The sequence below is a fragment of the Ambystoma mexicanum genome, chromosome 8, assembly GCF_040938575.1.
Source record: "Ambystoma mexicanum isolate Mex_15411 chromosome 8, UKY_AmexF1_1, whole genome shotgun sequence".
NCBI classification, from domain to species: domain Eukaryota; kingdom Metazoa; phylum Chordata; class Amphibia; order Caudata; family Ambystomatidae; genus Ambystoma; species Ambystoma mexicanum.
In genome coordinates this window covers 45,911,832-45,925,739 of record NC_090929.1, presented here as the reverse complement: position 1 = coordinate 45,925,739, position 13,908 = coordinate 45,911,832, and the positions used below count along the sequence as shown (strand labels likewise).

General features: G+C 49.2%; 1 protein-coding gene across 7 annotated transcripts in view; it reads right to left on the bottom strand.

Annotated features, from left to right (window-relative positions):
• The window catches only part of GPR107 (G protein-coupled receptor 107), a 387,352-nt gene that overhangs the window by 182,539 nt on the left and 190,905 nt on the right, over positions 1-13,908 (bottom strand). For all 7 annotated transcript variants that reach the window (XR_011268468.1, XR_011268470.1, XR_011268471.1 and 4 more), the window contains exon 14: positions 7,164-7,207. Coding sequence is in view for 1 of the 7 variants with exons in the window: in XM_069609259.1 (XP_069465360.1) it covers positions 7,164-7,207 (44 nt within the window). In the remaining 6 variants the exon portion in view is untranslated. The remainder of the gene's footprint in view (positions 1-7,163; positions 7,208-13,908) is intronic.

The following is a 13,908-nucleotide window of genomic DNA, read 5'->3' as shown; positions in this document are numbered from 1 at the left end:
GGCATACATGAAATTCCAAAACTACCTCTGGGAGAACCTTTGGGCGCACCTTCAAGGAGTCCTTTTCCTTAAAGAAATGTGAGGAAGGGAGCTTTGCTAGAGAGTGCCTGCAACTCGCTGACCCTTCTATCAGATGTATTCGCCACCAAGAAGACGGTTTTGAACGTGAAGAGGGCAGAATGCAAGGGCTCTAATGGAGCCGCCATCAGAAACGTTAGGACTAAATTCAGGTCTCAATCTGGGACCACAAAAGGCAAAGGAGGGAAACAATTAACAAGACCTTTCAAAAGCTCTGCCACCACAGGAACAGTAAAGAAAGAGTCCTGCTCTGCAGTCTTCTCTGCCAGATACTCCTTCACTGTGCCCACTTGCAGACCCGATTTGGCAAGAGCTAACAGCAACCATCACTGATGGAAGTGGGACATGACATGGGGTCCAACCCTTTTGCCTTGAACCAGGTTACAAATGATCTCCACCTGCAAGCATACATGGACCTAGTGGACAGTATCCCTGCAGCCAAAAGCACCTCCAGCTCCCAGTCACCGTACTTCAGCCTCTCAATAGCAACACATGCAGGTTGAGAGGATCCAGGTTCGGGTGACTGTCTTTCTGCTATCCAGGAATGGTGTGCCGCCAACGACCTCTGCCTTAATGCCAGTAAGACCGAGATTCAACTCATCGTGACACCCACTCCCTCCTTCCCTACAGCTCTCTGGCCGGCCTCTCTTGGCCCTCTTCCTGCAAGGCAAAAAACCTCGAGGTCATCTTCCACTCCACACTCTCCTTCTCTCCTCACATTTCTGAAGTTTCTAAGAAGTCACACTACCAGCTGCACCTCCTCAGATGTATCCTTCCTTTCCTCTCCTTCCCCCAGAAGCTCACTGTCTCCAGAGCCCTGGTTCTCTCGAAGCTGGACTACTGTAACAGCCTCTATCTAAATCTTCCTGCCTCTACTCTCCGCAAACTCATCCAGAACAGGACTGCAAGACTTGTCCTTGGCCTCAAGCCCAGGGACCGTATCTCTCCAGGACTGAAATCGCTTCACTGGCTCCCTGTGGCTGCGAGGATTAAGTTCAAAACCCTCTGCATTGTCCACAAGGCCTTCTGGGGCCTGGGGTCACATTACTTTCAACTCTCCCTTCCCAAATATCTTCCTTCTCGAGCACTTCGCTCTTCCGCCTCCAACTCCCTCAGGGTCAGCCGCTTCTCCAAGCAACGAGTTGGGGGGGGGGGGGGGAGATCTCTCTCCGCAGCAGGGGCCTCCCTCTCGAACAGCCTTCCTGCCTCCCTGAAACTTGAGGAGAACCATCTCCGGTTCCGGAAGCACCTCAAATCCTTCCCCTTTGCTTCTGCTTTCTCTCTCCCTCTCCCCTGCTAAATCACTGAAACTGTACTGAATCAGCAACTGGGCCACTCACCAATCTCGGTCCTTGGCCCAGCCACTCTCCCCTGCACTGCCTTCCTGGCAACCCCTGCACTGCGGGACTGTCTCTGTATCCCTACAGCCCCCCTTCCCAGCACTTGTCTGCACTTGCCACCAGCTGGCCCTTATTATTTATCATGTTCATTACTAACTCTGTACTGCACTTTCCCCTTCCCCCTTGAACTTTTCCCGTCCCCCCTTACCCATACACTTGCGCGATCTGAATGACACCTGGCCTAGTAGGATCGTTGTCTGTCTCCCCTTGTTACCCCTTCCCTGCCTTGTCGCGCCTTGAAACACTTGTGTATAGGCGCGTTACAAATGCCATATCATACCAATGTCGTCCGACAATCGCATCTGCACATTTCTTGCGCAACAAGGAAGAGGAGATGTGATGAGTGATAAGATTTGCTCTGAGAATGGGAGCTTTTCTTTAACTTTTTATGCAGACCACCCTCCTGAGGTTTTTTGGGAATCTGTTCCTCCGTCATGCTCCTTTGAGTGTGGGTGCGACTTAGCCAGGGATTTGGATGGTGGTCTGCTGAGCAACAGCTTTGCTGATCGCTCCCTGACCGAATTCAGTTTCATAGATTGGCAGGAACCACATTGCTCTGTCATGCCCCACTCCGAGAAACCACACAAATAGTATGCAGGTCTGTGAGGGACATTTTGGATTTGCAGTTGTTGCAACATTTGAACCCAGATGGTTTAGGCCCAGACATACTGACACAGTAATTCAAATTACTTCTAGCATGTTCCGACTAGTGTGCTTAGTGATCGGAAAAAAAGCAACGGAGGTACAGGGGCATAGTGTAACCATTTAAACGACGCCAGACTTTACGATCAAGGAATGGTGCAGCCGTATACGAGGGAGTCGTCAACTACGGCAAAGTTGAGCAGCACTACACCCCTGTCAGAAATATTTGAGCAGCTAACACTATCTTTCAAGTTGAGGAATCTGTGGGAGAATGCAATCCATTGAAAAGATAATATAGCACATGATGTGAAGAGGTGATGTGGGAAAACACACATACCTACCTGACAAAGGCATAATATCATTGGACTGCTCAAGGACAACTGGGAGATCAGAAATTTCACATGACCGCACAGACAAGTAGTTAAGCACGTAAATAAGGGTCCTCTAAAGACTACATTGCATTGAGTCAATAGGCCTTTTTTTTTAGGTGAATTCCATCACAAAATGTGAAGGCCTCCCAGAATTTACACTTTGAACTATTTGAGCAAAGTGTGAACAGGGCATCAAGGTTTTACGGTGTGCTTTGCATTAGGAAACTCACAAACACTAGATACTCAAATGTCTAGTGCCGGGGAGCGGAATCTAGTATTGCAGATGAAACCGCTTGTCTCCTAATTGAGAGACAATTCAAGCCATGCTTTACTGTATACATGGTTGCAAATTTAAGTGCTATTAGAATTTCAGATTTCTTCTATTTAATTTGACTGTACACAACTATTGCATGTTTGCACAGATACAAATCCATAAAGCGATCAACTTTTTCAAATAGCCCATATGTTAGATGGATTTATATTGCGCACCACCGTCTTTTGCATAGTCTCCATGTGCTCATATACAAGCTCACCTAAAAAAGTTCAAATGAATCACATTTGTGAAGGATTAAATTCCATAAAACTTAGATGCCACAAATAAAACACTACACGTCTAACAATTACACCGCAATTGGAACTAAATTGCACCTTCAGAGAAGTTAGCCATACATAAAATGGTTGCAGATACTCAAATCTGCAGGGGCATAGGGGGGGTCTCAGGTTTATTCTTGAGCAATTTTACCTTCCCTCCATAAAAGTAGAACAAATCACAATCAAGTTTACCCCAAGTGCCAGGGCTATGGTGGCCTGCGGGATCATACCACATTCCTCTTGCTGATTTTTAAAGCTATTTTTACAAAGGTAGCCAATTTATGCAAATTCAATAGACCCTTAAATTTGCAAGATAAAAGCGCTTCACTGTATGCTCAAGTATTCGTTCCCTAAGCAAGGGAACTTTCCAACTGAACAAGTGAATCTACTGTAGTTACAGTTTGGGTAAGCGATGTAGGGACGTAATATCGGACGATTTCTCAAAACACTTGTTTTCCATCATGATTTTAAAAAGTCTTACAATTAGAGGAGTACCGAACTTTGGCTTCAAGTAAGTATTCAGCCGAATTCGGTCTAAAAACAAACTAGTTGGTTCCTACTGAATACTTTGTCTTCTCACATGAATGCAATGTAAGAACTGAGCAGCAGATTCTGAGGTGTGCGCAAACTTCGGGAAAATATTCTTCCATGAAGGAGGAACACTTTCCTTACAAACACTATATTCTGATAAAGAAAGTGGTGGAAGTACACGAAAGCGTCAGCTTTTGCACGTGCCCAATTTACGGCTTGATAACAGCCCTAGCAACCATCAGGACTGCAGGGAACCCTAGCAACCATCAGGACTGCAGGGAGCCCTAGCAACCATCAGGACTGCAGGGAGCCCTAGCAACCATCAGGACTGCAGGGCAGCCACATGGAGGGGATTCTCCACCCAGAAGTACTAGTTTAGCACATCAAAAAAAGGAGTTCAAATATGCACCTGTGTGGTGCAGTTTAACTCTACTGCACACTTCCACCCCCCCACCCCCCCTTTATAAATACAGCATTTCTTAGACTGTAGCACCACTTTCCTAGTTTAATGCCATGTTAAGAAAACTGACAGTGTTAAATGATTGTAATGCCACTGGAGTAAGTGTCCCTCACGACGAGTGGTTTTGGTAGCTTTTGCTGCTGGAAAGCACGGCATCTCCCTTCCAATACTTCCCCTCCAATACTTCCACCCACCTCAGAATGGGGGTGCTGGAAACTGGAGGGGAGAATGCCGCATTTCCACACTTCATCAAGTGAAGTAAATATGCAGTACAGTTGCTACGTATGACAATAGTGACAGCATTCCTAATTAAATAGACTGAAAAAAACATGTTTGTGTGTTAAGGAGAAGTAAGCATGGCTTGATCCTATGGGAAATGCCGTTGCGGAAAATAAGAATTCACAACAAGGAGTCAAGACCAGTATGGACGAGGTATTGAGTTATACGTCATGGAAAGTGACATGCCCCCACGGAAGAAGCCCATGTATGGGACAGAGCTATGCTCCGAGGAGAGGATGCTTGGAAACGAGAAGACTTCCCAATAGGGCTGGGGATGAGATAAGTTACACTTCAGGCAGTGCAAGAGGTCGCCCACATTTCCCAACGCATACTGGCCTCCAAGGAAACGTGCCTATTGGCAATTCCCCGGACTGCCCCAACAGGAAAGGGGTCAGAGCACCTTTTTCTGTGGCCAGAGAGCACTGGATCAGCCTATTTTGTGGGGTGGTGGGTTGAAGGAGTGAGACGGAAAAAACCACATAGCCTTGCATCCTCTAGTGAGATTGAATAACTGGCCACGTATTGAGCGACTCCCAACAGGCAAGTCCCTTGTGAGGGTTTGGATGGCCTGCTCCTGCCCCATTAGCTTCTCTGGGAGAGCCCTCTCCCTCGCTTAGCCTAGAGGGTGGAGGTCCCCTCTACAGAAACACTGTCACATACACCTTCAGACTCGAGTCCCGCACGAGCGCACAGAAGCCATTTATATATTTCTATATCAGCTGCAAAACAGGTTTGAAACTAATTTCCAACAAAGCTACTTTTCATACTGTACACATTGTAAAATCTTGCAAGTTTAAAGGCAATTGAAAGTGGAGTATCCATTTTGTTCACTGATACCTAGATATTTTCACTTGTGAAGCCGGCCGTTTTCAGGAGCACTAGCTTTGCATGTGCAACATTCCTTTGGAAATGCGGTCCTTGCTTTGTTAATCTGTATGTTATTTGGCTTGTATGCTTTAAATTAGGGTGATACGTTGATTAAATGGGAAATAAACTATACATGGAACACATTTAAAATAGTGCCTTTTTTTTATAAAACGTGTTTTTTCAAGTTTCGTACAGGATTAAATAAAATAACTATTCGACCTCTTAATTCGGCTGAATACTTGACAAACTATTCGGTATCCAGACAAATGCCGAATATACTATGTGGCACAACCCTGTGTCTAAAATAATAACACAGAAGACTTGCTCGCTGGCTCCCCAAGACTCCTCCCACTAGTCTGCTGTTGCTGTCGATTGAACAATTAGCTGAGCCAAGGGAGGTCTGCAACAAGTATTCAGGGACTCCCCTTTGCTTCCAGTTTCCCACATGTTCTCTATCCCGTCTCAGTTAATCGCACAGGGAAATCTCCAGCCAAACCAACGCCAACTCATTGTGCACTGAAATCCTGGCCAGAAGAATAGTTTTAATAAGCATTGCAATGAATATAAAGGAATCCTAGCCTGCAGTCCCCAGACACTAGCCACATGCATGAATTAATTTATTAGGTGCTCCCGGCCTCCAATCTCCATAATTTTTTATTTCTTTGTGTTCAGGCCAAGCTGTGCTCTTCAGAAAACTCAAAAGCCAGTTCCGTCTTAGCTGAAGGAGCTGAATCATCACAAAGGTGCTTGGGGCAATCTTTGACCTGGGGGGACATCAGGAGTAGTTTGCTGCAATTGGATCAGAAGTACAGGAGGCATCGGCACACATCCCCGTCGCCCCCCTCCCACTTGTGTCAAGGGGTCTGCTTCGTATGCTGCCCGGCGGAGTCAGAGCTTTCCTATACCGAGAGCCAAAGTGTACTCGACTGGCCCTTACGGATAGCGAGATTAGCCAGAATAGAGCAGCATTTCATCGGCTTCAGCAAGTCAGAAGATGCACTCCGACCGCCAAAAGCCACCAAGAGAGTTTACTTTCCAAGCAAAGGACGCTTCGCCTTCAGCAAACGCAGGCTCAGGCAATGTGTCGCTTGCTTCCCCCTAAGCCCAAGTTGGCAAGGAGACATTACTTGACTTTCATTCAACCATTCAAAGCGTCTCATTAACAGGACTTTACCAATGTTCTCCCTGTAAGCGCAATAGCAACACCTTGGATCAGCCCATGCCCTTTTCCAAAAGTGAATAGCAGATGCTTTTCTGCAGGACGAGGGCCCATCTCCCCGATCTACCAAAACATTAAATGCTTTTGGCAACGCACCCCAGATCTGCGGTTCAAAGCGGCTCATGTCTGGGGGTGCCCATTTGTGCTAAAGGCTTTCTCCTTCCATTGGATTTAGATAGGACTCATTTCGTAATCTGTGGTTTCAAACCATTTAGTTTGTTTGCATTTAGTTCCCCTCTTTGTTATTACGACCAAAAAATATTGTGTGTTTATGGTGTGGGGTGGGGAGTTAATGGGGCTTATAGGAGGGATCGCCCATAAAAAGAAAATAGTCCTAAATTAATACAAACTACAAGGTTTTGCAAAAACCAACAGAACCCACTCATTTACCTAAAGGGGAAAACATGCACCATCTACCTTTCCCATTTTGACTAACACAAATTCCCATTATTAAATGTGAATTGTGCTTCTCGCTTATCAAATTGCCTGCACATCCACAGGTTGTGTGTGTTTAGTTTTGTATTGTTTACAGAAGAAAATCAATTGACTTAAAAAGGTAGAGGTATAGAGCCCAGTAAACACGAACCAGAATGGACTCCACCTTCTACCTCTACAAAGACAGGTCTACAGTGAAGCAGAAGAGAAGAGCCATTCCCGACCCAGAGGAGACTGGTACACAGATAAACCACAGAGCGCAAGTTTCAGTAACGGGACGCACGACTTGCCTTTTCCATCTGTTGCGGACGCCTCTTGTAAGTGCCGTATCGACCTGCAGAGAAGAAAGGATCATTAAAAGATCATGAAACCGCCTTGAGTAATGATGCAAATGTCCATAATGTATGAAACATGCAAGGAGCAGAACTGGAGCTGCGGCCCACTGACCCAGCCATGTAACCAGGGAAGTCATGCAGCAGGTTGGCAATGAACTCTGAGATCATGCAAGAGACCAGCCACATGGACAAGAGTCTCTAAAGCAGGGGTCTGCAACTTTCGACTACTCACCAGGTGTTTTGGGCTACAACCCACATTATAGCCAGCACAGTGAATGGTGAGGGACCATGGGGGTCTTTGTCCAAACCATGTGGAGAGCAACACAATGTATCCAGGAGAAGCAGTGAGGTTATAGCAGTTCCCACCAGACACTTGAACCAGGCTATGAGAACCGGGCTGCCAGAATCACCAAACCTCTAACTGAAGACTGTCAAAAAGTCCTATGGGGTTCCAATTAGAGAATAGTATGCTTCTGAATTATACAAGTATTCTGGATCCGATAATCAATGTATTCCTCCACCCGATTACAGATTTCTACATTTCAGAATGGTGCATTGGGGCCCTGGCAGTCCCTCCCACTGTGGGAGCAGAGACATTCCGCTCAAACCCATCAGACCAGGACCATTCCCCAATCCCACTTCCTTGATCCCTCGACTCCCGCCTACCAACCTTCCCACAGCCCTGATTGGCGAGTATTCGCCTGTCCGGTAGGTATGCCCAACTCGGCACAACTCCCTGCTCGCCATTTAATATCAGGCGAAGCAGGTGGAAGGAAAGGTAAGAGACCCTCCTGCGCCCTGATTGAACGCATTTTGCATTTTTTTTCATTCCCCCAGCCCTGCTCGCACCCCCAACAGACCCAGACTCATTCCCCAATCCCACTTCCTTGATCCCTCGACTCCCGCCTACCAGCCCTCCGCCCGGCCCTGATTGGCAGGATACTTGGTCTTAACTGACTTTCCCCAGGGCAGCCCCTGCGGCTAAGGGCCCCAAGGCAAAGGGCAGCGCCAACTGAGGCAGCTCCAGAAAGTGTCAGCAGGTGTCCGCAGGAGATGCCAGTGGCAAGCCGTCAACCAGCACCAACCACCAAAGTAAGTGTGGCATGGGGGGGGGGGGTAGAGAAATTACTCTACTCCAAAAACCCCTGACACTCTACATTACCCCTACCTCGGAACTGTGATTGTTAGCATGTGTCATACTTGCATGGAGTTCCGATAGTTAGCATGTGCCACACTTGAATGCAATTGTGATTGTTGGCATGTGCCACACTTAGAGGGAATAAGCAGGTTACTCACCGTAGTGCAAAAACAAAGGTGATGGCTGGAAGGTTTAGAATTAATCTTAACCACTGGCAATGCTCTGGGCAACCCTCCAGACCACCGTTCTTCGCCTGCCAAGCCATTACAGAAGGGAAAGACCATATGCAAATCAGGCTTGGCCCCACCCCAAAAGGGGCGGTCCAGCCCGAACTGCTAGGCCACATCCCCTCTGCACGAGACCACAAGCATCCCCAAACAAGTTTCGCCCTTGTTGGGGCTCATCAGTGAGGAGTAGCTTGGGTCCCTTGCTCGCCACAGGGAACCAGGCTGCACCTCACTGAGGAGGTCCAACAAGGCCGAAACATGTCTGGGGTTGCTTGGTTTTCTGTGCAGAGGGGACTTGGCCTAGCAGTTCGGGCTGGGCTGCTACCTTCGGTGGCGGCAGCTGCTGACTGATTTGCACATGGCTGGTCCCCTTTTGCAATGGCGCAGACGGGCTAAAAAACGGTGGTGTGGAAGGTTGCCCAGAGCAATTGCCAGTGGTTTAGATTCATTCAAAACCTTCCACCCATCACTTTTGTGGTCAGTACTCACCGTAGTGACCACCTTACTCCTAGTCCATAGTCCCCTTTCCTCCATACTTATGGGACATCTCTCCGTCCTGTGAGACGGAGTAAAAAGCATCCAAAATTTTTTCCAAAAATGTGTCCTTCCTCTCTTTCTTGCGCGGGGCCCGGCACGCAGCTGTAACCCCGCCCACCTTGGCTCCGCCCGCGCATCGCCCATAAGTCCTTTTCTATCGCCAGGTCAGAGACCTATTAGCAATAATAGAGGAAGTTTATTAGAGGGGACAGCGGGCGTATGGAGGAAAGGGGCTGTGGACTAGGAGTAAGGTGGTCACTACGGTGAGTAACCTGGTTATACTCCTACGTCCCGTCCCCTTTCCTCCATACTTATGGGAGATTCCCAAGCACTCCCAGGGGACATATTTCTGAAAAGGACCCGCGGCTGCCTTGCCCCGCAACAGGTGTGCATGAATACCCGTAGGAGGTTTCAGCCCTTGGACGGTGAAAGGCTCCGTGATGCAGGCAGCAATCCACCGAGAAATAGTCGCCTTAGACGCCTGCTTACCCTGAGGGTTACCAAAGGTCACAAAAAGTTAAGAACTCCTAATCTCGGAAGTCCTGTCCAGGTAGAACTTAAGAGCTCTGACATCAAGACAGTGCAGAACCCTTTCAGCCTATGAGGCAGGGTTTGGAAAAAAGACTGGTAGGGAGATCGACTGATTCAGATGGAATTCAGTTACAACCTTCGGTAGAAAGGCCGGGTTTGTCCGCAGGACTACCTTGTCCTTGTGAAAGACCAAGAAAGGATGCTCCACTGACAAGGCCTGGAGCTCACTCATTCTCCTCGCTGACGTAACGGCGACCAGAAAGGACACTTTCCATAAGTACTTTAGGTCCACCGTGGCCATTGGTTCAAAAGGTTTATGGCACAGCGCCATCAGGACTACATTTAGGTCCCACGGCGGATGCGGACTACGAACCGGAGGGTAGAGGCGTGTCAAGCCTGCAAAATGCCTCTTAACCACTGGGTTACTCAGAATAAGAACATTGGTCTTTAGAAAGATAAGCGGAAACTGCTGAAAGGTAGGTTCTGCATGACAGAACGTGAACAACCGACTCTGCTAGGGAGGACACGCAGGACAGTACCGTGTCAATCATAGCCACCCTTGGATCCAATTGCTTCTCCAAACACCAATGACAGAACCTGAGCCATTTACTCCTGTATTGGGATCTGGTCAAGGGTTTCCTGGCTGCCTGTATAATACGCATGTTATCTGTAGACAAGTTAAGATGCTCTAAAGACTTGAACTCAGGCACCATGCCACCAAGCTGAGCAATTGTGGGGAGGGGTGCCACATCTGCTGTTCCCCTTGATGAAGAAGATCGGAAGTAACCTGATCGGCGGATACACTGACAGGTGTTGAAGTTCTGAGAGGTGGTCAGTCATAATTTCAACAAAAAAAATGTCTAAAGACAATGTCGAAAAAATAATGTGAAAAAAAAAATATCGAATTCTTTATTTATATATTTTTTGGGGGTTTCGCAAGTAGAAAAAAAGGAGGGTTGGGGCACCTCCCCTTTTTGAATAAAAAAGGTAGTGAAAAAGAAATTTGACTTTTTTTTGATGATATTTTTTCGAAATAATGACTGACATTTTGGTATTCCAAATTATTACTAAACCATTCTGAGAACCAAAACCTGGCCGGCCACCACAGGGCTATGAGTAGAAGTGAACAGTTCACAGAGTTCTTCAGCTTCCAAATTGCCCGATCAAATAGAGGCAGAGGCGGGAAGGCGTAAGCTCTCATGTTGTGCCATGGAATCTCGAGAGCATCCCCCAGAGACGAGGCTCCCAGCCCCCCTCTGGAGGCATACTGAGGAAGCTTCTTGTTTACCGCCGTAGCAAAGAGGTCCACCTCCGGTGTGCCCCAACGCGAGAAAATCCTTGAGAGGACCTCCACCTGCAACTCCCGCTCGTAGCTGACCACTGTCTGCCGGCTGAGGGCATCCGCTGTGACATTCAGCTGGCCCGGGATGTGTACTGCAAGCAGCCAGACACCATGAAGCAAGGCCCACTCCCATATCTGGATAGACAGGTCCATGAGGAGAGGAGAGGGGGGGAGGGGGGAGGGGGAAGGGGGCGGGACTTTGTTCCCCCTTGCTTGTTGATAGAATACATTGACACCACAGTGTCCGTGCGTATGCGGACCACATTGTTGGCAATGAGCGGTCTGAACGCCTTGATCGCCAGAAGCTCCAAATGATTTATGTGCAGGATCTTGTCCTGAGGCGACCAGAGGTCCAAGATCTGAAGATCTAACATCGCGCCCCACCTCAGAAGGGAGGAGTCCATCGTGATCGTCACCATGGGGGCTGGGTCCTGAAACCCCGCGCCACCCGACAGGTTGCTGAAAGATGACCACCAATCCAGGTCCACTCTCATGGAATCCGGAATCATTATCCGCTTGGAATCCGGATCCACAGCCTTGCGCCAGGAACTCCGAAGAGCCATCTGGGTCCGTCTCATCTTGAGACGAGGAAGAGCCAGCACACACGAGGCCATGAGGCCCAGAAGCCTCTGGAACCACCAGGCCGACATGCTCTCCGACTGCGCAAACATCTGACGCATGCCTAACAGATCAGCCATTCTGTCCCCGGTCAGGCACACTCTGCAGTCGATCGTGTTCCAGCGAAAACCCAGGAAAATCAGGTCCTGCGAGACCGTCATGGAAGATTTCCGCCAGTTCACCGACAGACCAAGAAGGAACAGGAGCTGAAGGAGAGACTGGAGATTGCCCGCTGCTGCCAGCGGACAAGGGCTGCGTAAGAGCCAGTCGTCCAAATATGGATACACATGGATACCCTGGAGACGAAGATAGGCCGCAATCACCGACATCTTCGTAAAGACACGCAGCGCTGAGCTCAAAAGGAAGCACTCGAAACTGGAAGTGCTCCTCTCCCAAAGAGAAGCAGAGATATCTCCTGTGTGGGTTCCAAATCAGGATATGCATGTACACGTCCTGAATATCCACAATGCTGAGCCAATCGTTCATCTGCAAGAAGGAGCGTATCTGCTGGGCGTGATCATCTTGAATTTCTGTTGGGGTAGGAAAAGATTGAACTGGGAAAGGTCTAGGATGGTGCGCAGGCCAGCCTGGTTGGGTTTGGGCACCGTAAACAGCCGGGAGTAGAAGCCCTCCCCTCGCTACCCGAGGGGAACGGGATCCACAGCTCTGAGGTCCAGAAGTTTCTGAACTTCGGCTTTGAGGGAGGGCGAGCCCGACGGCTGAAAAGGAGGGTTGAGGAGTGGGGTAGGGGGGTAGAGGTAAGCGGAAGCCCGCCCGAGCGACTGCCAAAACCCATCTGTCTTCTGTGATGGTCTGCCATGCCTCCCAATGAGACGCAATGAGTCCTTCCACCTGGGTCTCGTGCTAGCGCGGAAAACCCTCATGTAGGTTTATCGGTGGGGGGTGCCACCTGAACCTGAGGAGGCTGAAGAGCGGGAGAAAAACCACGTCTGTTGTTGCCTACGGTGGTTATTCCCCGCAGGGGTATCCACTCTGCGAGATATGCAGTCGAGGAAGCCCCTAAAGCCAGAGGAAGGTCGACTTTGTGACAACGGTCTTTGGGTTTTGAAAGGAGCCTTAACCAGGACAGACAATGATTTAGCGGTCTGAGTGCTATCCTTTGTCTTGGTGCACTCTAAATCTGTTGTAGAATGAAAGAGCTCCTTACCATCGAACAGAAGGTCCAACGCCTTGTCCTGCATTTCTTTTGAAAATGTAATGGCATGCAGCCACGCCTGCCGTGAGGTATCAACCCCCAGCATAAGGCCCTGAGCCGAGGCGTCTACGTGATGAGCCACAGCCTCCAGGAGATCCTGGGCCAAGACCCTGGCGTCGGATAGGCCACCTTTGAAGACTTCCAGCTTCTCGACCAGGATAAACTCCTCAAACTCCGACAGACCTTTCCACATCTGCATGTTAGCTTCCGCTAAAATCAATTCAGCGTTGGCCTGCCTGAGCTGCAAGGCCGAGTTGGCAAAGATTTTCCTCTTCTGAGGGAGTCTAGGAGCTTGTCCTCCTTTCCCAGAACCTGAGTAGCCGTCGTGGACGAGGATGCTGCAGGCCTGGACTGCAACATGGCCGCAGCCACCACAGTGGAGGAGGGAGGCAGACAAGACAGGGCCACCTCTTCTGAACAATGCAGCCTGTATCTCGCTTCAATTTTCTTATTGACAAAAAGTCCATAGTGTGGCTTTTCCCCCCCAGACTCTGCGGACCTCGGCCAGAACGTCCTTCTGCAAGAACAAGCCGGTATGCTCCAAGGGAGACAGGGTGAACGCCCCAGAAAGCACGCCCTCCTGCGGAGCGGGTGCCTCGGGCACCGGAACATCTAAGAAACTCATGTCCAGTACCCGGTCATGAAAAGCTCTAATAGAGCGGGGAAGGTCCTTGTTGTCCTGATCGCCTTGGGCATCATCGATCCTGCTGAGCCGTGTCAGGCGCTGCCTTGTCCACCGGGGACAATGGAGGCAAAGGCGGAAGAGTCGGGGAAGACACGTAGGCAAGGGAGGCATTGACGGAACCACCGGAACGGGTGGAGCCGGAGGTGCAGGTGGACATATCTCCCTGAAAAGCCCTTTGAAATATTCCCTCATGGGGTCGGTACGCATAAGCGTTTGAAATTCATCGAATAAGGCGTCCTCCAGGGACTGTTTCGGAACCTGGGGAGGCCTCTTTTGAGATGGACAAATCCAGGGACGTAACGGGGTAGGGTGCCACATAGGCCTCTCCACCGACGTATCCACCTAAATCAAAGGTGCCGACCCCGCAGGCAACAAAACATTGTGCGGAAGAGGCATCCGGCAGTTC